This window comes from Typopeltis vanoorti, chromosome 17, assembly GCF_054136105.1.
Source record: "Typopeltis vanoorti isolate ZY-2024b chromosome 17, IOZ_Tvanoo_1.0, whole genome shotgun sequence".
Taxonomy (NCBI): domain Eukaryota; kingdom Metazoa; phylum Arthropoda; class Arachnida; order Uropygi; family Thelyphonidae; genus Typopeltis; species Typopeltis vanoorti.
Genome location: NC_143565.1, coordinates 86,042,639 through 86,067,472, shown reverse-complemented (window position 1 = coordinate 86,067,472; position 24,834 = coordinate 86,042,639). Strand labels below are relative to the sequence as shown.

Here is a 24,834-nt window from a genome sequence, read left to right as displayed (position 1 = left end):
TTTGCTGAGCATGCTGATGTGCAAATTCAGGGAAACTTAAGCAGTTGGATGGAAGCAAGTGAGTTTGTGTGAAGGCACCTATGAAGTGAGTAAGTGTGAGAATGACTAAGTGAGAAATCTAGTCTCTCAAGCAAAAATATTGAAGGTTAGTCAATTCAGAAAGTAAAGGTGGGTGGGGGAATAAAGGGATGTTGCCGTTTCTATATACTAATGCCAGAAGTATCAGGAACAAGAGGGAGGAGTTTTTGGCATTGATTAGTGCAACCTTCCCAGAAGTTATAGGCATTAGTGAGACTTGGCTAACAGCAGATGATGTAGTCACAGGGATTGAATGTGAAGGGTTTAGCATTTTCAGGGAGTGCTACTGATGATACCAGATAAATTGCAACGAACAAGAATAGGAGGGAGGTGGGATGGTAACTGTTCATTTGAAGCAATCTGATGTGAGATTAAGACCATTAAGACAAAATATACAGTTGGTTGTTGCTATGGGCCAGGGAGTTCCACGGATGATCTAGAAGACATGCATTGCCAAATTAGCACAATGAGTACAGGTCGAGTGATTATTATGGGAGACTTCAACTATGGAGATATAGACTGGAAGGAAGAAAGATCACATGGCAGAAAGGAAATAGAATTTATACACCTACTGAGAAATAATTACTTAAAGCAGCGTGTGATGGAGGGGACTAGAGTTGGGAGAGTATTGCACTTGGTCATAGTGAGAAGAGCTATCCATAACCAAGGTGACAACATTGCCTCCAATTGGTGAAAGTAACCATGTGGTCTTGACTTGGGAAATTGTAAAACATGAGGAATATTCTATCAAGAAAGGATATTTGTGGAACTATAAGGTAGGTGATTATGACATGCTTAGGAAGAAGCTTAAATCTCTACCATGGGATATAGTTAAGGGTCATCTAGGGCAGTGGTTCTTAACCTTTTAGTAGTCTTGGCCCCTAAGTATCCTAAAATAGTTTTTGGCCCCCTAGTTTGTAGTAGCATAATAATAATAATTAAACTCTTTTTAAAAAATAGTGGTTTTACTTACTGATTATAATTTAAAAATATAAAATAAAAAAATCAGAAAACAGAAATCAACTTTAAATGTATTTTAATAAGACCTCTGTTATTGAACACTCTCTACTAATTTGTCTGTTCTTGCTTCAGTTGTGTTACTCAATGCTATTCTCATGCATGAGTCTATTCAGAGTCGATTTCATTGTTTCATTTTAATAATTACCATTGTGGAAATCCCTTTTTACACAAATATGTAGAAACAGAAGGCAACAAATTTTGAATGGCAATGGTAAACAGGTGCAGATATTCCCCCTGGATATGTATCCAAAATTGGACCAAACTTTTCTTCTTTACAAAGCTTTAACTAATGATTTATTTCTAACAGTTATTGCATTCTTGAAGAACTTCTGATTTTTCGTTTCATCCTTTTTTTTTTTTATAAAAAAACTCTTCTGGCTTACTTTATATTGCTGATGCCTCTTTTTTAAATGCCTTCTTAATTTTTTGAATCTGAATTTTATGTAACATATCATATGTCCTTTGTTTACTTTTACTTATTTTTTTTTTACATTTATGACTGCCAATATTTTCTGTTTTACATGCATTTACATTGTTTGTGGAATTATCACTATCACTACTTTCATGTGTTCTTTTTGAACTACCAGGTGAATTAATATTTAGGAAATCAAATAATGTCTTTAATAAGTTTAGTTTAATCCTTTATCCAAGTGTGAGCAAACAAAGTTTGCGCCTGAAAGTATCTTCAGGACTGGGGTAAGGTAGTGCAACACCAGGCAACTAGTTGCAAAGGTGGAGAAAGCTCTCATCACTCCTATCTCAGTATCTCCCATAATGCAAAGCACATCTCCTTGCGGATATGTGTAATGCTATGCATTAAGGCAAGGGCCACTACCCATACCGGTTTCGACCTTTATTGAGTTCTCGTCAATGGGAGCCAGGCCCAGTAGTGGAGATACAAAGGCAGAAGTAATGAGAGGTCATCCTAACCTACAGGAGTTGCCAAAGGGTGTGCAACCTTATTATTAAATTACCCCAGATTGCCTGGTGTACCCCAGTCCTGAAGATACTTTCAGGCGCAAACTTTGTTTGCTCACACTTGGATAAAGGATTAAACTAAACTTATTATAGTCTAACCAAGTGAAAATTAAACTCTCAACATCTTTCTCTGAATCTGGAGTAATTTAATAATAAGGTTGCACACCCTTTGGCAACTCCTGTAGGTTAGGATGACCTCTCATTGCTTCTGCCTTTGTATCTCCACTACTGGGCCTGGCTCCCACTGACGAGACCTCAATAAAGGTCGAAACCGGTATGGGTAGTGGCCCTTGCCTTAATGCATAGCATTACACATATCCGCAGGGATATGTGCTTTGCATTATGGGAGATACTGAGATAGGAGTGATGGGCGCTTTCTCCACCTTTGCAACTAGTTGCCTGGTGTCGCACTACCTTACCCCAGTCCTGAAGATACTTTCAGTCATAAACTTTGTTTGCTCACACTTGGATAAAGGATTAAACTAAACTGATTATAGTCTAACCAAGTGAAAAATAAACTCTCAAATAATGTCTTTGTTTGCTCATTTTATAAGGGGGTAAATTTTGAGAAATAACAAATCAGTATTACAGCACTGAAAGTTGCAAAAATTAATTGCACTCAAGTAGCACTTAACAACGTTAAGTTCTATGCATTTGTACTGGTAGTGTTTAAAACTTCAGAGAATCACTTATATCACACGTCCTGTAGGCAAATGTCACGACTTGCAGTGTTACTAGCAGCGAAAAGTCTACTTGTGGCACTACAAAAGAAACTACTACATAAAACTGCATAATTCAGATTTCTAATACAAAATGATACAAGTGTCAAACAAAGTAAAATGAAGAGCAAAAAATAATTATTTTAAGAGACTTCAAAATTTTAAAAACTAGAAACTTTCTATAAATTTTCTGTGGCCCCCCCAGTTAAGAATTACTGATCTAGAGGAAGTAGTATTAAATCGTATACCTAGGGTAAGGAGGGTTAATCGTGTAGGAGTTAGATGGATGAGTAATATTATTAAGCCCGAGCTGCAGAAGAAGAAAATGCTGTGGAAGGTTTATAAAGAGAAAGGTGACCAGCATGGCATGGAAGGCAAAATCAGATTATGAGCAGGCTAAAGGAAATCCCAAAGAGTTCTTTTGTTATGTGGCAAGTAGGAGGAAGAATAACTATGGAAGATTAACCTTAATAAGTGATGATGGTAATGGGAGATGGAAGCAGATAAAATAGTTGAGTTACTGAATGACCACTTTCCAAGCATATATCTTCCTAGTGAGGTTACTGCTTTAACCTATGTGACAGACACTAAAGTGGGAACAGAGGTGTCTGAATTGGTGGTTCTTACGATATTGCAGAATCTCAATGTAAATACAACTGTGGGATTAAATGGGATATTAGCTGGGTTTTGCGAGAATGTGCAAGAGAACTGGCAATGCCTTTGACTAAGCTCGGGCTTAATGATATTACTCATCCATCTAACTCCTACACGATTAACCCTCCTTACCCTAGGTATACGATTTAATAAATGGAAAGAGGGCAAAATTATTCTTTTGCATAGGGGAAGTTCTAAGACTAGCAAATTATAGACCAATCAGTATCCCAGGCATGGTGGTAAAAGCACTAGAAAAATTGGTAAAAAAGATAATTCAAGAATGGATAGATAAAAATATGATATTTTATGAAGGTTAACATAGCTTTTTGAAGGATCGGTCATGCCTTAGCAATTTACTTCCTTTTATAATAGAGTAAAGCTTAGTTGGATTAATGAAATGGCTGCATGATGATTTTGCTGGATTTTTGCAAAGGCATTTGACAGAATACCACTTGGAACACTGTTATGCAAATTAGAACAAATGGGAATGGATATGATATGACACTGGTTAAGTAGATAAGAGGGTGTGCTGCTGGACAGATATCAAAAAGTGGTATATGGAGGGACAGAATCTAGGCTAGTGACTAGTGGTATGCCACAAAGTTCAGTGCTGGGGCCAGTGCTGTTTAATTTGTACATAAATGAAATTGGAAACAACCTGACAGGAATTCAGTTGTTTGCTGATAATGCGAAATTAGGTAGAGTAATAGTTAATCAAGGCAATGTGGAGAGCTTGCTCACACATTGCCTTGATAAACCTATTTAAATTGCAGGACGATTTAAATAGGTTTTCAGTATGGGCAAAAATTAATGGATGTCAGTTTAATGTCGAGAAATGTAAAGTTATGCACTTGGGGATAAATAGATTACAAGCCGTTTATCACATTGATGGCACTGTACTCCAGGAAATGGATGAATCTAAAGATTTAGGGGTGGGATAGATAGAGAGTTAAAAGTTTAGAGGACATATTGCTAAGGTTGCTAAGGGAGTACATAAGATTATTTGGCTAGTGAAGAACACATTAGCAAGTTGAGATAAGGAAGTTGTAATTCTTTATAAGGCCTTGATATGCCCACATCTGGATTACATTACTGTACTCAAGTCTGGTCCCCTGGATTTCTTGGGAATGTGGAAGCAGTGGAGAGGATTCAGAGGCAAGTGACCAAGATGGTGAGTAGCCTTTGGAATGTTCCCTATGAGGATAGATTGAAGGTGTGTGGATTGCAGAAGTTGGTTGATAGGAGAAAAAGAGGGGATATGATAGGAACATTTAAGTTAAAGCGTTTTATAGGATAGATCGGCTATATGACCAGAACAAGGGGTCATCCCTGGAAGTTGAATAAAGGTGTGGTCAATAAGGGTATGAGGACTAGATTTTTGTGCTTGGAGAGTGGTTAATAAGTGGAATGGGTTGCCACAGTCAGTTGTGAGTGCTTTTTCTATTAATGGGTTCAAGGAAGAGGTATGATAGATTGTGTGGATAGATTGAATCTTCTGCAATAAGTCTTCGGACTCCATGGAGGTGCCCGTATAATAATATATAATGAATATAGTTATAACTACAGTCATCCCTCGACTTATGTCTGTGATCCCATAAGGGAATAAATAACATTTTCGACTATGCTTTCAAACAAGATGTAAGTGATTGTAAAGTAAAAAAGTTTCTATTTAACAACAATGCATCATGCGCAGTGACAACAGTGCATTCAGTGGCAACCTCCCTCGGCAGTTGGCACGTGGCTTCAAAGTTCCTCTGTTGATTTTGTGCTTGAGAAATAGGTTATTTGTGTATTTTTCAATAAATATTTCATGATATTTTGTGCAACATGGCCCTTACACGCTCAATCAAAATACCTAGTGAAGAATCGCAGAACAAAAGGCAAGCAATTGATCATGAAATGAAGTTGCAAGTTCGATGATAGTGATGAAGCAACGACAAGGTCCTATTGGTGATTGGAAAAGCTACTTGCATCATGCATGGAGGACCTGAACCAAAATCTCATACTTCTTAGCACTATGACCATAACTGCTAAGGCACTAAGTCTCTTCAACATGTTGAAGGAGAAAGCAGGGCCCAATTGCGACTACAAATTCAACTCTTCTTCCGGTTGGTTCACGAGATTCAAGCAGCATTTTGCACTGCATAATGTGAAAATGTATGGTGAATCTGCAAGTTCCGATGAGAAGGTTGCCAAATTGTGGAGAAATTGGATAAAATTATTACAGAGGAAAATTATTTGCCGCAGCAAATATTTAATATGGATGAGACCATCTTGTTTCAGAAAAAAATGCCAGGGTGGACATTCTTCCACAAAATCCTAAAATCTATACCTGGTTTCAAAGCTCTTAAAGGGTGTGTTACGATTCTGTTAGGGGAATCCATGTGAGAATCCATGAGCCTTCAAAAACATTAGGAAGCATACTCTTCCAGTTCATTATTGGAGCAATAAAAAGTAGTGGATGACCCAAAAATTGTTTTTGGATGCCTTAATCAACTGTTATGTGAGTGAAATGGGAGCTATTGTGTGAAAGAAAATGTAGAATTTAAAATTTTATTAATTCCAAATAATGCTCCAGGTTATCCGTCTTATATCGGTGATCCTCACTAAGTTCAAGGTCACGTTTCTCCCTCCAAACACTACTTCATTGATCCAACTGATCAGGGAGTTCTTGCAGTGTTTAAGGCTTATTATCTATGGAGAACTTTTTCACAAGCCGTTTCTGCTACTGAAGGAAACGACCAGACTCTCGTGCAATTCTGGAAAGCATTCAATATTTATCATGCTGTTAAAAATATTGCTGTGACTTGGGACGAAGTGACCTCTCAATGTATGAGTAGCATATGGAAAAAGACATTAAAAAGGTTTGTGCACGATTTTGGAAGGTTTGAAAAAAATGAAGACCTTTGTAAATTGAAGGAAGAAATAGTGGGCCTAGCAAACAATCTGAATCTCGAAGTAAATGATGATGACATAGTTCAACTCATAGAAAGTGCCCCTGAAGAGTTGACCAATGAAGAATTGGTTGAACTGGAGGAACAATGTGTTGCAGAAGAGGAAGAACGAGAAAAGGAAGAGGAAAAAGAGAAACAAGAAGAGGTAGTTAAACATTTCAGTGAAGGGTCTTGCAGAAATGTTCTCAAAATGGCTGAAGACATGGACCCCAATGTTGAATGCTACTTATTAGTAGAAAGGAAAGTACATGATGCATTTGCTTGCTATAAACAAATTTATGATAAAAGAAGAAGAGGAATAAACAAAGCACATTGGACATTTTCATCAAAAAACAAAGGTTACACCAGAGAGCCCCAGCCTGGTCCTTCACATAGGGAAGGTAATTATGATTATGGAGAACAATTTGGGTGATTATTCTCCTGTTTTATAGTGTCAGTAACGACAGTACAGTTTTATAATAAGGTTTAAAAATTAAAATGACAGTATACTTATTACTGTTAAGTCCCTAACCCCTATAATAACTCTGTTGATTTAATGTATCGACTTATGTCTGAACTGACTTACTCCTGTCGGATGGAATGGAACCTCGACGTGAGTTGAGGGATGACTGTATATGATGACAGCTGTACGCCATATACCTATACTTATATGCATTTATAGAAAATAGTCTCATTATGCTATCGCATATCAAGATGAATTTCTGTGAATTGCTTCTCATCTGCAAGGACTGAAATATTAGTGAAACATTGGGGGTATTATAGTATTAATTACTGAATACTAAATTGAACTTAAATACATAGGCCTATAGTCTATGTCCCTTTATCCACAGCTAATTGCAGAATGCATTTTCAGTGGTATTGTATTCATAAAAATTGAGCAGGATACCAATAATGTACTCTTTATAGATACATCATTTTAGTCTTAACTCCGATTCTAGATGACACTTGATCTGGCATGAAAGTGGTACTATTTACCATTGTGCGAATGTTCTTGAAAGGATTAGATATGGCAGAGCTGGTGGTCATTTTGTGGAGAGGCATTATGCTTAATGGACACAGCGAGCTACAAGTTCTGGAAAAAGGGACCATGGTTGGTGAATGATATTGCAATGAAGTTCTTCAATGTCATGTTCAATTGTTCCATGATGCTGTAGGCAAAGAATTCATTTTTATGGATAACAATGTCATACCATTTGTACCACTTGTGGAGATACTTCTGGAAACCAAGGATATTGATGAAATTGAGTGGCTAGGACTCTCCCCAGATTTCAACTCTATTGAACATGTTTGGGATGCACAGCTGCTTGGAATTCCCCTCCAGAAAACAAAGTCTTAACAAACAAGAACTCCCAAGTCACTTGGTACTAAGCATGGTACAATGTAGTGAGAACTACATTGCATTTCAGGGAGTACATATTCCATACAGAAATGTCTATCCACATAGTTTTCTGTAAGCACTATACATTAATTTCTTAACTACGTCCTTAGGAAATTTGCAACTTTTATCAAAAATGTATTTGTACAAAATTCATAATGCATTTTTCGTGTAATATAGTTTATTACTATGCTGCACTAAATTTATGTCCACATTTGACTGTAGTCATGAAACTTTTTTCATACACAGGTAAAAATGTAGTTTGTCTTCAGCTTTTGGACACCAGTATACAATATAGTAAGATTTAATACCTTGTAAAGTGATAAAATATAAGTTTGCCTATGAAAAATAACTCTGTGGTTGCTTTCCTTTTCTTGGTATACCTATTACTATAAATTGCATAGGTCATCTCTTTCATTCTGTACAGAGGCCACCTATACTGTTTGAATTCCAGTTCCCATTTTTCTCAGAAGATAGTAAGAATTTATTCAGAAACTATTCATATTTATTCTTTGGAAAGAGTCTTAAAATGGAACATCTTAAAAAATACCTTTCGCACTAATAGATATGATATTAAAAAAAAAAACGTTTCTCAAAAAAAGCCTTGTCCAGATATTATTTATTTATCATCATCATCAAATTCCTGACATGTACCCTCAAGGAGTGTACAGGATATGATAGTACTACATGAAAAAATAACTTCCTATCTACAATTTTCCTACAAATCAGTCTGTTACTTGTCAAGACTTCAACATTATCAGATTTTATATTTCTATCATCTAAGGCACTTTGTACCGTATCAATCCACCTATACTTTGGTCTTCCTCTGGGTCGTTTTCCTGCCAACATGGAAGAGAACACTTGCTTTGCTAATCTTTCCTCTCCCATTCTGTTTAAGTGACCATACCACCTGAGATTAGCTCTGCTAATGCATTCCTGGATGCTGACAATGTCTAGTTCTTTCCTAATATCCTCGATTTTAATATGATATTGCCATTGATGCCATCTTTTCACACCTCTGATCTTTCTCAGGACTCTCATATCTGAAGTCCCTAGTCTTTGGTCAAGTGTTTTACTTCTGACCCAGCTCTCAGATCCATAAGTTAAAACTGGTTTGAACACTGTCTTGTATACAACTAATTTAGTGTTCTGACTAATTTCTCTCTTATTCCATATGAATTTATTCAATTGACTTCCTACCTTACCAGCTTTGTTGATTTTGTTGTCTATTTCCATATTTAATTTACCATTTTTAGTGAAGATGATCATGAATAAGTAGCTGAAATGTTTTACTTGTTCCACAGGTTCTCCATTCACAATACAGTCGACATTTTCAACGATTCTACCTAATTTCATTGTCTTTGTCTTTTTATTGCTAACCTTCATACCATATCTATTACAACAGTTATTCAATTTAGTCAGGAAATCTTGCAAACTTGTAGCAGATTTATTTAGAAATATAACATTGTCCACATAAAGCAAAGAGTATACATTAACATCTCCAATTCTCATATCATGTTTAATGCCACTTTCCTTCATAATGTGATCCATATAGATAATGAATAACAGAGGGGATAATGTACATCCTTTTCTCACACCAGATTTAACATTAAACCATCTTCCTGTACTTCCTTCAATTCTAACTGCCGACTTGCAACTCAAACAAAGACTAAGTATTGCTTGATATAATGCCCCATTGACACCATATAACTGTAGCGTATTGAATTGCTTCTCTCTTGGCACCTTGTCATATGCCTTTTCCAGATCGACAAAACTTAAATACAGATCTTTGTTATATTCCCATGCTTTCTCAACTATTTGTTGTAAAGTGAAATCTGATCCTGACAGCCTCTATTTGGCCTGAATCCAGCTTGTTCTTCACCAAGCTTTTCTTCCACAATTCTTCTCAACCGTTTCTCAAGTATACTTGCATATATCTTACCAGGAACACTCAATAGGGATATACCTCTGTAATTCTCACATTCAGTTTTATTTCTCTTTTTTTGTATGGGTACTATTAGAGCTCTACTTCAATCATCAGAAATTCGTCCCTCTGCCCAGGCATTCTGAACTATGCAGTGCAGCTAATCTAAGACTTTTATACCACCATACTTCAGCATTTCTGATCGAATATCATCTACTCCTTCTGCCTTTCAACATTTCAAGCCTTTGATAGCTTTTTCTACTTCAAGTATGGATATGTATTCCTGATTATATGCCTGTTGAGTGTTTTTTTACCACTGTGCTATACCTGCTTGTTTCATTTAGCAATTTTTCAAAGTAATTACTCCATACTTCAAGGATATCTTTTTCTCATTTTTTCATGTCACCTTTATCATCTCTAACTCCTTTTACAGCAACCTTTCCTCCATTTCTAAGCTTCTTCAACAACCTCTAGAATATCTTACCAACTTCTTGATATTTATTTTCTATGTTCTTGCCAAAGTCCTCCCATGACTTTTGTTTAGCTAGTTTTACACAGTGTTTAGCTTTCTTACATTTGTCTCTGTATTCTCCAAGAGCACAAGCTGACTTATTTGTCAGAAACATTTGATATGCTTTCTTCTTTTCCTTCACTGCCTTTTTAACTTCCTGTGTCCACCATGGAGTTCTGATTTTTCTATCCTTGCAGACAACCTCACCACATGCCTCTCTGGCTGAATCAATCAGGGTTTTCTTTAAGGCTTGCCACTGAATCTCCAAGGTTTGGTTGCTGTTCTCAAACTCTTTCATTTTTGCTTCAATAATCTTTGTGTATTTTAGTCTACAGTTCACATTTGTAGACTAAAAAAACTCAAGAATTGTCATCTGAAGCAAGTCCCTGTTGTTTTATCAGGAAATTACAGCAAAAAGCACAAAATCAGCTACTGGAACTCTAGAACACATCCTAACTCAACATCAACAGAGTTCAAGATTGATACACTATCAACATAAGAAGCATCAGTGGAACTAGCAGAAGAATTTAACATAATAGGTGGGAGACTGAAACAAAGAAAACAAAAGCAGGTGAGATCTTTCTAAGAAACAAATACAAAATGTTATATTCAGGCAATAACAATAAGGGAAAAGAACATGAGGACAATCTTATTGAATGGCAGGCAGTATCAAGTAGAGTGATGTGGACAAATATCAGTATGGGTGACTGGAAAGTGAGGCTTATACTGCTTGGTAAGAACTCAGTGAACACCCACATGGGGAAGGTGCATCATGCCACATAACAAGTCACATGTTTGTAGTCAGTATCAGTTGGAGAAATATGATGCTCCCAAGTCTGTGCAACTGTGTCCAGGTGAAATGGCTACAGGAAGGGAATTGATGTAGTTTTGAAAGAGGCCTATTGTTGACAAATTTGGCCATCCCAGATCGATAATCAGCAAAACCATACTGAGATTGAAGCATGGGGTCAACTACAACTGCTACCCATGGTGAACAACCCATCTCAACAGTATTGTATCCTACAAACACTAACCCACAGAGCTAGAGCAATTTGTTCCAACGACATTGCTCTCACTGCTGAAATCACTCATTTACATCACACCTTCTTGGCTAATGGCTATAATCCCCATAAAATAGACAAAATACTAAATGCTCCCAGACCCCCCCCCCCCACTGTTTACCACAGAAGACTACAACAAAACTATCACCATCCCATACATTAAAGGCACATCTGAAAAGATATCTAGAGTGCTTAATAAACATCAACTATGCACTGTATTTAAACTATGTGAAATTGGCAACTCTCATCCGTTCACCCAAGGACAGAATCTCTCTCTCTCTCTTTTTTGTCACATCTAGGAGTGTATGAAGTGTCCTGTTTATACGACCAAGTTTACTATGGACAGACATTTAGAACTGTGGACATCTGTCTCAGCGAACATAAAAAATACATCCGACACTATCGCTATGACAAGTCAGGTCTAACAGACCATGCTTTAGATACCCCATGCACATAGGATCGATTGGAAAAAAACAAAAGTACTGCACAGAAGCTTTGAAACATACTTCAAACCTCAACTAGTATGACTGTAGAATTGTAAAATTTGCCAAAGATTTGGGAGATAGTCATCTTAAGACCAAATTAATACTTGCTTCCCTCTCTCTGTTTTTTTTTTTTTTTTTTTCCCTCAACATAGATGGCACCTAATTAGGACTTTAGTCTTTGTGTTGTACGTTACAGTTGTTCAAATTAGTCCCATTGTTATACCGGATTGTTGTTGTCTCACCTACTGTGACAAACTGTTTTTGTGCCCTGAAGATGCTGGATAGAATATCAGCAAGAAGTTAATAAATAGTTATTTTCTTATCATTCTGTGTTCTCATCTATACTGTTAAAATTAATCATGTATGACGAATCTTGTATAATTGTATGACGAATACATAAGCCTTCTCACATGTTTAAACACATCAGGAGCACTATCATATTATCCTGCCTTTCCTTTCTCCCCAAAGATATGTATCAGGAATTTGATGATGAGTTTCATGTGCACATCTAAACAGCATTAACTCAGAACTGTGAACAAACTTATGTAACACCAGAATTATAACATTTAACAGAATCTAGCTTACAAGTGGAAGTGTTTTCTCTCCCAGAAGTTTGGGTTTTTCATCCTAGAAAACAGGCAAGCCAGCCAGAAGAATACTTGCTAACAGACACGTAATATGATACTCTGGTCTCGTGGCCTTAACTGATTCAGCTACAATCCTAAATAATGACAGTAACCTTCTCACAAGTTAAACAAAGAGAACATAGCAAAAAGTTATCATAGTTCTCAGAGTTGGGAGAGTGATGAAAACAGTAAATGAATACAACAAAGTTCAGCAAGAAACTTTTGAGCTAAAGTAGATTAAATGGCAAGAAGGTCAAAGCTTTGCATTCTCTGACATCTGTTGTCATTTGTAAATGAATAAAATTCACCACATTTGTTGTGGAAGGATTTGTGTAAGGTGTAGTTTAGGTGGACAGTAATTGTTGAGGTTTCTAGCTGAGGTTCTGTAAAAAAAAACAAAAAAAAAACAGTATTGTTGTGGGGGGGGGGGTATATCAGTTTCTTTAATGATATTAAAGAAACTGATATAACCACAAGAAAGAACATACTAGTAGCAGAGTTATGAAGGTAACATGTTCTTATATCCTCATGTTCTTTCGTGTGGTTATGTCAGTTGATTTAATATCATTTTGTTCTAGTTTATCAGAACTTTCCAGACCCCTCTCCCCTCATTGGTCTATTAGGATGATGCAAGTTGTGGTACACATCATTTATGATGCTATTAAAGCTGTGAATATTGGTAAATAGAGATTGATTAATTATATGTTTAATGAAACTTTGTATAAATATTGTTTCAAAAAACATAAGTCATCTTATTTTTTCACACATTTCTTCTTCCAAGAAGGAATCTAATTTATATCTAACCCACACACAAAAGGATCAGTGCCATGTGTGGAAGAGGTAAGAAAAAAGGAGGAATCTTTTTTTTTAAACCTCTGAAGGTTGCAATCTTTTGGGAGGACAGAGAAGTTGTTTTGGCAAGTTTCAAGCTGAACTGTAAATGGGTGCAAGTTAGCAGCATCTCTTTTTCTTATGATTTTGGAGGAATAATAGTCACCAATTCAGCAGATCATTGTCTGTGATGGTATCTGTAGTACAGGCATATGGCAGAAACTGAATGCCTTTAAGAGCGATTGAAGTGGATCTGTGAGAGAGGAATCATTAATTAACCAGATTGCCCTCTTCTGGATAGTATTTAGCAATCTTAGAGAGGATTTTGGTACACAACCTCAAATATGGGAGCAATATTCCATGGTTGAGCAAATTTGGGATAATTGTATTGAGTTAGCAGCTGTCAGTGCGTGAAGTAGTGTCTTGTGTAGAAAAATACACAGGTTTTTTTGGCAATTGCAGAAACTGCACCTCCAGCCTTTCCTGTTGCCAGAAAAGGCTGGAGGTGCAGGTGAGTCCAAGAAGAGAAATCTGATCATGTTTGAATATATAGGTATTATTGAAAGGTGAAGGGATGTGAGCTCTTTCTTGCAACAGATCAGACAGGACTGAGTTTTGATACCATTGAAGTCTACAAGGTTGTCCCATTAAAATTTAGTTAGGAGAGCAGAGTTCAGGATGTTGATTATGATGGATCTTGAGCGTTCTAACAACTGAGCACTACAAGGTTTGTAGTGTCAAATGAAAAGGAGGAATGGAGTGTACTGTCATCTGTGAAGCTGTGGATAAGATTTGGAGTCTATGAGAGTAGGTCATTTATATACAATAGGAAGATAGTGGATGAAAGTAGAGAATCCTGGGATATTCATGCATTGGTGGGAAACTCTGAGAGGAAACCGTGACATGTAGTAAGTGACCAGTGAGAAAGTTGCCAATTTTCTAAGTAAGCTCCTATGCCAAACCCGATCAAATGCCTTTGAGATTGAGAGTGACCACATCAGTTTCTCCAAAAGCTACAAGATTGGTTGCAGATTGTGAGTGGCAGAATTCACATTGCTGGTCATGGTTGGTCTCCAGGTAGTGCAGGAGTTTGTTGTTGATGACCTTCTCCATAGTTTTGGAGAGAACAGAAGTGAGAGCAATTGGACAGTAGTTGGTTTTCTGACTTTCATCACTTTTCTTTAAAATGGGCTGTATGTGAGTTCATTCTATGCTGTCGGGTAGATGCTAGTTAAATAAGATGGATTGAAGATGCAATACAAGGTAGGTGTTAGTTTTGGGCACAAGTTTTTAGCACAGTAGGTGGGATACCATCTGAACCAGATGCCTTGTTTGTGTTCAGATTATTAAGGATTCTTTGGACTTCTTTCTGGTAGAAGACTACGAGTGATATGGAGTAAGCAGTTTTTGGTAGTGGGGGGGGGGGGGACTTTGCCCTTGTCATTAGTGCAGGAATTGAAAGAGAAGAATGATGGTGGTAAGACAGCCTTATCTTTAGGTGAAGTGACTATGACACCATCTAGATGTTGAGAGCAGTGGAAAAACATGGGTAACAAAAGTTGCATCGAATGGCCATGGCAAGGGACTAGAAAACTCACCTGCCATTTGATTTTCATTTTTATGAAATGAAAATCAAATAGCAGTTGAATGGTAGTTAAATTGAAATTTAGGCTGCATTATGTTCATCACACTGCTCCCAGTGTAATTTCAACTGCTGTGGTGGCAGCCATATCTTGTATTACTAATTAATACAAAGGAACATTTTACCAAAGACATATACCAATATAGTTTTTTAAAAAAATAAGTTTTTCTTTATTAAAATATATTGATAATTATGATTTTTAAAGTTTATTTTTCCTGAAACCTTAAGATTTAGCATTGGTTCAAATCATAAATTCTATTTTTAAAAGGTTCCAGTTTCTGTAAAACAAGGAGCAGTTTTTAAAAATGGTGAATTGGGAAACTATGAACCTTCTCCCAGTGACACAATAAGAGAAGGACCTGGAGAAAATGGTAAACCTCATTATGCAAGACCTGAAGATCAGAATGAAGTATCTCAGACTGTCATGGAATATGGAATCAATATGGTAGTTAGTGATCAAATTGCATTAGATAGAGCAATTCCTGATAAAAGACTTCCTGAGTGAGTTTATTTCCTTTAAATTAAAAATACTGGTAGAATTTTATATATATATATATATATATATATATATATATATATATATATATATATAACGATCTCGTCATAAACTTCTGATCTCTTCAAATATTTTGTCTACATGTTAATTTTCATAACAGCTAAATTATTATTTTTTTTTAATGCAGATGTAAATACTGGCATTATCCAAAAGACCTCCCATCTACTAGCGTGGTCATAGTGTTCCATAATGAAGGCTGGTCAACTCTGTTGCGTACCATTCATAGTGTCCTTAACCGGTCACCTCCACAATTCTTGAAAGAAGTTGTTCTTGTGGATGACTATAGTGAGAAAGGTATTGCATTAAAGTTAAAAATTTGAGCATTTAATTGCATTATTTGTCCAATTCTGTTTTTGAGAAGAGAAGGGAAATGTTTTGTCATGTATTACTTCAGGAAGTAATGTTTATTAACATGCTCTGAATTGCGTTAAAATTAGAAAATCATTCACATTCCAAGTAATAAACAAAATAGCTGAGAAGATAAATTGAGCTTTTTTTTTGTTGTTGTTTTACAATGATATAAATTTATACTTGCCTTATTTTTTGCTGTTTGGTGTTTGGATGTGTGAAAGGAGGTGGCTTAATTATGATAGATACTTAGTCCACAAAGAAGCCCATTATCCTTGTCACTGGAGCAGGTTTCTCAAGTTATCTAAATTTATTCTACCCTTGGTACTATATATGACAACCTTTTGTGGGTAGAATCGACAGTAAAAAAAAGAAATTGGAAAAAATTATCATTGTCCATTGTGTACTGAAAGTTTGTTTTTCAGTAGCTGAAAACCCAGAGCTTTCAAAAGTGAAAAATCTTACCTTCTCAGTTTGAATCTGGCTAGCACCTTTAGTTGTAACAGTGTCTACCCTACTTGTATGTTTGAATCAGTACATGATATCAGTGACTGATATTGCATTACAATGTAATCAGAGATGTATGGGGAGAGAAATAAGAAAGAAAGAAAAACCTTTATGCATAATAACAGTACAGCCAGTCTTCCTTGCCCTACACACACACACACACACACACACACACACACACACACACACACTTACTCACCAACCCACACACACACATATTTACACATTTGTAGTTCTATAATGCAGAGATGCATTCAGTCTTTTCATAAGCGCTCTCATTAAAGTACATAACAAGTTTTGTCATGTTGTATTTTGCATTTAAAAAGAAAAAAGAAGAGAAATTCTGTAGATAGTTTCATATAGTTCAGTCATCTGAAATGACTCCAGACCATGCCAAGTGCTGCTAGTTAGCATTCTGATTTTTGAAAAGCATCAAATTATTGCTCATTTAGAAATATCTAGAATCTGTATAAATGAAGATTGATTTTATGATATGAGTCAGTCCTCATTGTTAGGAAGGCAAAACCAGATTATGAGAAGAAATTAACCAAGCAGTCTAAAGGAAATCCCAAAGAGTTCTTTCACTGTGTGGTAAGTGAGAGGAAGGATGATTATGCAAGGATAACTTATAAGTGCTCATGGTAACAGAAATAGACAAAATTGTTGAGTTAATGAGTGACCACTTTGCAATGATATATAATCTAAATAAAGATATTGCAGTGACAAGTGTACTTAGGATAGTGCGTAAATCAAAAATCAATGAAAATAGTTTCATTGCATAAATGAGGCTTTGAGACTGCAGTAGCAAATTAGACCAATCAGCATCTTCGAAGCGGTGGTAAAGGTATTAGAAAAATTGACCATACAGTCAAGAATCAGTAGATAAGAATATGAAACTCTTTGCATGGGAGAGTACAGCTTTATGAAGGACAGTGAATAAATTACTAAGGTCATGCATTAGTAATTTACTCATTTTTTATATAGAGTGAAGGGCAAGTTGGATAAAGGGAATGATACTGCTGAATTTGCAAAGGTATTTTTTAAGATACCAGAAGAACTCTGGTATCTCAAGGAGTATGGAGCAGAACCCAGGAGAAAGCAATTGACTAGTGGTGTGCCGCAAGGCTCTGCACTTGGACTCTGCTGCTTAATTTTTGTACGTAAATGATATAGGTGATGATTTGAAGGGAAATTTTCAGTTGTTTTGCAGATGATGTGCAGTGCAGCATTGGAAAAACATAAATGAAACACAACAGAAATAGACAAAATTGTTGAGTTAATGAGTGACCACTTTGCAATGATATATAATCTAAATAAAGATATTGCAGTGACAAGTGTACTTAGGATAGTGCGTAAATCAAAAATCAATGAAAATAGCTTCATTGCGTAAATGAGGCTTTGAGACTGCAGTAGCAAATTAGACCAATCAGCATCTTCGAAGCGGTGGTAAAGGTATTAGAAAAATTGACCATACAGTCAAGAATCAGTAGATAAGAATATGAAACTCTTTGCATGGGAGAGTACAGCTTTATGAAGGACAGTGAATAAATTACTAAGGTCATGCATTAGTAATTTACTCATTTTTTATATAGAGTGAAAGGCAAGTTGGATAAAGGGAATGATACTGCTGAATTTGCAAAGGTATTTTTTAAGATACCAGAAGAACTCTGGTATCTCAAGGAGTATGGAGCAGAACCCAGGAGAAAGCAATTGACTAGTGGTGTGCCGCAAGGCTCTGCACTTGGACTCTGCTGCTTAATTTTTGTATGTAAATGATATAGGTGATGATTTGAAGGGAAATTTTCAGTTGTTTTGCAGATGATGTGCAGTGCAGCATTGGAAAAACATAAATGAAACACAAAAAAAATCAGTTGTGAATTCAAGCTTTTTCCTCATTTTGTGCAGAGTAAAGTACAAAATGGGGAAAAGGAGCACTTGAACACCTAAAGCAGGTGGCTACCATCTTGAAAAAAAATTAATTGGTGCTGAAAATATATATAAGAAATTAAAATGTACATACCTTGAACATTAAAATTTCAATATAAATCAGAAACTGGACAATCTGGAAATAAGCTGATTAATTTTAAAACTCTTTGAAATTATTACAATTTTGTGGATCTGCTGAATAAAAATAGTCTATAGAAAAAATCTAATTTCTTCAATCTCAAGGATTAGGATGACAAAACAACTTGCATTTATCAAAATCAAAAATTATGCAGTTTGAGCCTGCCCTTCCCCGATGATTTCACTCAGAATGATCCAGTTATGTAAGTATCTTGTATAAGTATCTAGCCAGGTGAGTACTGAATTATAGCTCACTTTTTAATGTAACTCAGTAAAGTTGATAGCATTCAGAGAAGTTTGGAATTGTGATGAAAGAATCATGATTAATTTGACTAACTGTAATGTGTTGAATTTAACTAGGGAGATGTAGAAGAAATGTGATTGAAGTTAATAAATTAGTTCAGAGAATATATAATGTAGATAACAATATTCTGTAAAACCTGTTTGGTGTATAATGAAAAGTTATGTGATTTCGAGCAATGAATTGTAAAAGTAGGTAACTTAAGTAGTTTTAAGAATGAGGTATGGTATTAATTTCAGTAGGTTAAATATATATAGGTTGATGTACAGATATTTAACTGTCACTGGGGTTCAAATCCTAGAAAGCTTAGGTTTTTCTACAAAACTGAAAATCTAGTTGGAGTATATATGCATTTAACAAATATAATATGCTTTGGTTTTGAAAACTAGTATATTTTTAAAATGATAAAAGAATGAGAGAAGAATGAATAGAAGAAGGCATTAAATTATATGAATTTATTGGGTATAGGTTATATTGCTGTCTAGAGAGAATAAAAAAAAATAAATTCAGTTTATATTTTGGCTTGTCTTCACCCTGCAGTCTTCCATGAATTCCTAAAGGAAAAAAAAAAAGGGTGAACAACCCTTATACCTTCTTTGTCTACCATCATTTGGTCTTATAAGCTCATTTTTATATTTTTCTCATGGTGGTAGTATAGCCATGTCCTGTCAAGTGTCATCTCCATCCAAGAAGTTGACTTTTATGTATCTCTACCTGAGATCCATAATGTGCAGTAAAAAGATAAGATGGTGAGACTCTGTTCTTTCCTGCCTCACAGTTCATATCCTATATCTGTAGATATATGGGTTAATGGACATCAGTTTGCCTATTTTGAGGGGGGGGGGAACCCCAAGTTTCTCGGCAGAAAACTCTCTACCTCCATATGAGACCGACTAACTCACCTTTGACTGAAAAGCCCTGATAAAGGTTCTTTGTGCCATATATTGGATTTGAACCGAGATCTTTCCAACCAAAGGGCTCTGTTGAAATCAATTGAGCTATGGAAAATCCTTGTAGTATAGTACATATGCCATATATAAAGTGAATTGTGAGCTCCTCTAACATATTGAATAACGATATCCATAAACCTGTGGGAGGGAGATGGGGGGAATATCTTGTTACATGTGTTGAATTTATTGGACCACAGTTCACAATGTCAATTAACTGATATGGTGTTGTAGCAGTAGTGGTATTACCACCAGGTCTCTGAATGGGTGAAGGATTATGCATACTACCTGCTGCAGTTCCATGTTGAGACTGGTGAGGACTGTTTCTGACAATAGCTTAGAACATCACTTGTGGTCAGAACTCTTATGCATTGCAGCCAGGGTTTCTGAGTATTGGCAATTTTTTTCGGTGGACGATGAATATCATTGCTTGCTGTGAGACAACTATCCTGCTTGTTGGAGGCCTAAAGTGGCTTAAAAAAGTTCCATGTTTGGTCTCCAGAGCAGGGTTTAAAAAATACAAAAAAAATATATATATAATTGATAAAAAACAGAAAAAAAATCCTTACTCCCACCCACAGTACAAAATGTGCTATAGGTTTGTAAATAACCTTTTGTGGGTGGGAGCAGCACAGCAAAAAAAAAAAATTATGGCTTGTGCTAGGCTTTTTTGTTCAGCACGGAATCAGTTGGTTTTTAGGCTGTGCATGATAAGCAGAATAAAGGCATATCCAGTGAATGTTACACTCATAGAAGTGTATGTATCCACTACAAATGCAAGTGAAGATGCAATAAAGATCAAGAGAGAATGTTTTATCAATTGCAACAAGTAATATACAACATTTATAAAACATTCTCTCTTGATATTGGCTGATTGGAATGAATGCAAAAGTGGGAGAAAAAGAAGAATGAGACATCACTGGAAAATTTGGTTTAGGACTGAGGAAGCAGGAGAAGGATATTGGAGTTTTGTGTTAAGAACAGTTTCTTTATTGCAAACACCTGCTTCTAACAACATAAAAGAAGATTGTACATGTGAACGTCACCCATTGGTGAATACAGAAATCAGATAGAATATATTGTTGCCAGCAGAAGGTGGGGAAGTGCTATCTAAGCAGCAAAAACCTACCTGGTTCAGATCATGAATTATTGATAGCCAAAGTTAAATTGAAATTAAGGGCTAAGAAGAGAAAAGAACAATACGAAATTTGAGTTAAATCATATAAAGAATTTAAAGTAGAAGTTGGTAGAAATTGAAAAGTTTGAAGAGGACAGGATGAGAATTAGAAGAACTGTGGGAAGAAACAATGTACAGCAATAGGAGAAGCGAAGAAAGATTGTAAATAGCTGTCATAAGAAGCTATTCAAATAGCAGAAGATAAATGAAAATTCAGAAAAACAAAGGGTTACACAAATTGAGTGCAGAGCTCCAGAGACAGGCTAGGAAGGATAAGGAAAAACATCTAACCAAAAGGTGCAAGGAAATTGAAGAAAGGCATTATGGATAGAACAGGAGTTGTAAAAAGTAATTTGGAAAGTTGTTTGTTGGAAGAAGGTCCTGGAGCTTCTTCCAACAAACAATGGAAGTAGCTGGGGATGAAGTAGTGAATATATTAACTGCAATTTATGCTGGCCTAGAGATTGGAAAAACATCAATATTTATCCCAATTACTAAAAATTCAAATCCCAGAGATTGTGAGAATTTTGGAACCATCGCTTTAATTTCACATGCAAGTAAAGTTATCCAACAAAGGCTGAAGCCATATGTGATTTGAGAAATGCCACAAGAACAGGCAGGCTTTAGGAGAGGTAGAGGAACTAGACCAGATAGCATACATGAGATGGATGAAAGAAAGAGAATTTCAAAAGGAAGTATTCATTTGTTTTATTGATTATAAGAAGGCTTTTGATTATGTGGGTCACAACAGACTATGGATTGTAATGAGATCGATGGGAATACCTGAGCATCTAATTCTCTTGATAAGAAAGCTGTATGACAACTAAGAAGCTTCAGTAAAAACAGTCCATGGAGAAACACAGTGTTTCAGTGGAAAAAGGGGTTCAGCAGAGGTGCATTCTTCTTTTTTCTTGGCCATTTTCAATCCACTACTGAATGAAGACCCCCATGATCTTCATTTTCATGGTCTTCTGCTTCCACTATACATCTTTTTCCAGCCAGTTTTTCTATTTCAATATACTCAGCTTTTTTTTTTTGGGGGGGGGGGGTTTCCCTTGTCTCCTCTTTCCAGTTGGTATCCATTCTGTTACTTTTCTAGTCCATCTATTGTCCATTCCTTGAGCCAGATGTCCTGCATATCTCCATTTGGATGCTTTTACAATTTCTTTCATCTAAGATTTTTGTCTGTGATCTGATCCATTCCTTCTTCTTTTTATCCATTGGTGTTATTCCTATGATGATATTTTTCATTATTCTTCTTTCTGTCACCAGTATTTGTTTTTCCATTTGTTTAGTTAGTGCCCAGGTTTCTGAGCCATGGGCAAGTACTGGTAATATGCATTGATTGAATACTTTACTTTTCAGGTAGATGAATAAGTTATTTTTGAAGATATAGTTCAATTTTCCAAATGAATACCAGGCTAGCAGTATTCTTAATTTTGCTCTGTAATCCATTTTCAATGTCAAAAAGTTTCCCCATAAGAGGAGACTATTTCTATTGGCTCATCAAGTTTTATCGTTTTTGCTCTTAAGTACTACCTGTTGAACATAACTTTTGTTTTTTCTCAATTTATTTTAAGACCTACCTTCTTGCTTTCTATGTTCAGTATGTTTATCATTTCCTGTAGTCTTGTGCTGATTTTGAAATCAATGCAATGTCATCTGCATATCTCAAATTGGTTAATTTTTCACTTTTTATTGTCATGCCTTTGGAACTCCAGTTAATTTTTTGAATCATCTCCTGAAATGCTGCTGTAAAAATTTTAGGGGATATAGAATCTCCCTGTCTTGTCCCCTTTTCAATGCTAAAAAGTTGTCCCAAGTACACATAATTATTAGTATTATTATTCAGGCCTTCATGGAGTCAAAAGACTCATTGTGGGAGTCCCTCCCTAGGAAATACGAAGTCTATCATACCATTCCTTGAACTCATTGATCGTTCTTGTTCATACCACTCTATCATGCAATACATTCCACGGTTCAACCATCCTCCATGCAAAGAAACCACTCCTCACTCTCTTGCTCATGGCTTCCTTTCATAACTTCCAGGGATGGCCCCTCATCATTGCTCCTTCCCACTGTTCCACCAAACGAAAGAACTCCCCAGTGTCAACCCTGTAACTACTTCTCAACACTTTAAAAGTATCAATCATATAACCTCTCCTCCTTCTATCTACCAAACACTGCAGTCAACATTCCCTCAGCCGATCCTCATAACTAACATTGTACGGCCCTGAAACCATCTATGTTAACTGTCTCTATACTCTTTCCACAGTTAATTTATCCTCTTCAAATCCTGGGGACCAAATTTGAGAACAATAGTCTAAGTGTGGTCTGATCAGGGTCTTATACAATGGAACGATAACTCTTTTATCTCTGCAGGTCAGCATCCTTCTATGTATTGCAGCAATCCTCTGAGTTACCTTCACCATCTTTGCAACATGTTCCCTGAATTTCAGGTTTCTGTTATTCATCACCCCCAGATTTCTTGTCTCCCCCACTTCCTCCAGTACAGCTGCTCCAATTGAGTATGCAGCCTCCCATCGATGTATCCCAAACTTCAAGACTACATTTTGCTGCATTAAACCAACATCCCCATTCATTTGCCTATCTGTCTAGTTTATTCCTCTTTCGGGGCTGCCACATCTGCACTATTGCTAATAACCCTTCCCAGCTTCACATCATCTGCAAACAACTGAATATCCCTCTGCAATCCACTGACAATGTTATTGATATAAAGGTTAAACAATACAGGTCCCTGTGGACCCCACTTGTAACCTTTTGCCTCCTTGATATTGCCCACCATACACAACTCTCTGATACCTATCAGACAGCCAGTCCTGAATCCATTTGACTAACCCAACATCTAAACCCATGTGCTGCAACTTAAATATCAGCTTATGATGTGGCACCCTGTCAAATGCCTTTTGCAGAATCCAAAAAAATGACAGAATATACCTTTCCCTCATCAACCACTCTTGTCACTTTATTATAAAAGGCAATCATATTACTAAAGCAAGAGCACCACTTAGCAAATCCATGTCGACTCTCACAGATAACATTATCTTCATCTGCCCAATGCTGTATATGGTCCCTCACTAATTTCTCCAAGATCTTAACAACTACTGATGAAACACAAACCGGCCTATAATTAGATACTTCCAGTCTGCTACTGCCCTTATGCAATGGCACTATCTTACCTTCCTTCCATTCCTTGCCCAGACTTTCATTGAAAAGCCAGGTTAACAGAGCTGTCAGTTCTTTAGCGCATTCTCTCAAAACCCGTGGCAAAATACCATCCAGTCCCACATCTTTATTGCCATCCAGAGTACTCAGTAATTGGAACACACTTTCCTTTTGCACCTCTAAACCTCGAACCTGCCCTATCCCTCTAATATTAAAACCTACTTCTCCAGATGAAATACTCCAATAAAGTGTTCATTGAACAACTTCACTATATCCTCTGCATCAGTCACTCTATTCCCATTTTTATCCCATAGTGTCATTATTCTGCAATCATTTCGCCTCCTACTGGTCACGTAGCCTAAAAATTCCCTAGGATTTTCTGAGGATCTTAGGGCTAATCTCTTCTCATATTCCAGTTTCGCCTTCCTTACCATACTAGTCACTCTCCTGGCCTGAGTCTTATATTCTTCATGCATCTGCTCTCTACCCTTATCCTTATATCTCTTCCATAACCTCTTTTTCACCTGCAGTTCCTGTTTGAAATTGTTTATCATCCACTTTACACCAAATTATGTCCTCTTCTTTACTCATGGAATACAGCTTACTATTGCTGCTAACAAATATTCCTTCACAAATTCCCAAGCACTAATAATATCTCAGCCTTACAATTCTACCCTCCATGGAAAAGCTCCAAGTTGATATCTAAGACTATTATAATCACCCCTCCTTATAATTCCACATATGTTCCCTTCTCTTTAATACTCCTGAATGTCTATTCATCTTCCAAGTCAAAACCACATGGTCACTCTCTCTCTCTCCAACTGGAGGAAGAGATGTCATCTCAGTTATAATGCACAAGGGTGGTTGGTGCAAAGACCGATGTATCCAAC

General features: G+C 36.4%; 1 protein-coding gene across 1 annotated transcript in view; it reads left to right on the top strand.

Moving 5' to 3' along the window:
• Positions 1-24,834, top strand: part of Pgant7 (N-acetylgalactosaminyltransferase 7) — a 167,328-nt gene that overhangs the window by 33,964 nt on the left and 108,530 nt on the right. Inside the window, exons 3-4 of the mRNA XM_090406886.1 lie at positions 15,127-15,359; positions 15,542-15,708. Coding sequence (XP_090263012.1) covers positions 15,127-15,359; positions 15,542-15,708 — 400 coding nt within the window. The remainder of the gene's footprint in view (positions 1-15,126; positions 15,360-15,541; positions 15,709-24,834) is intronic.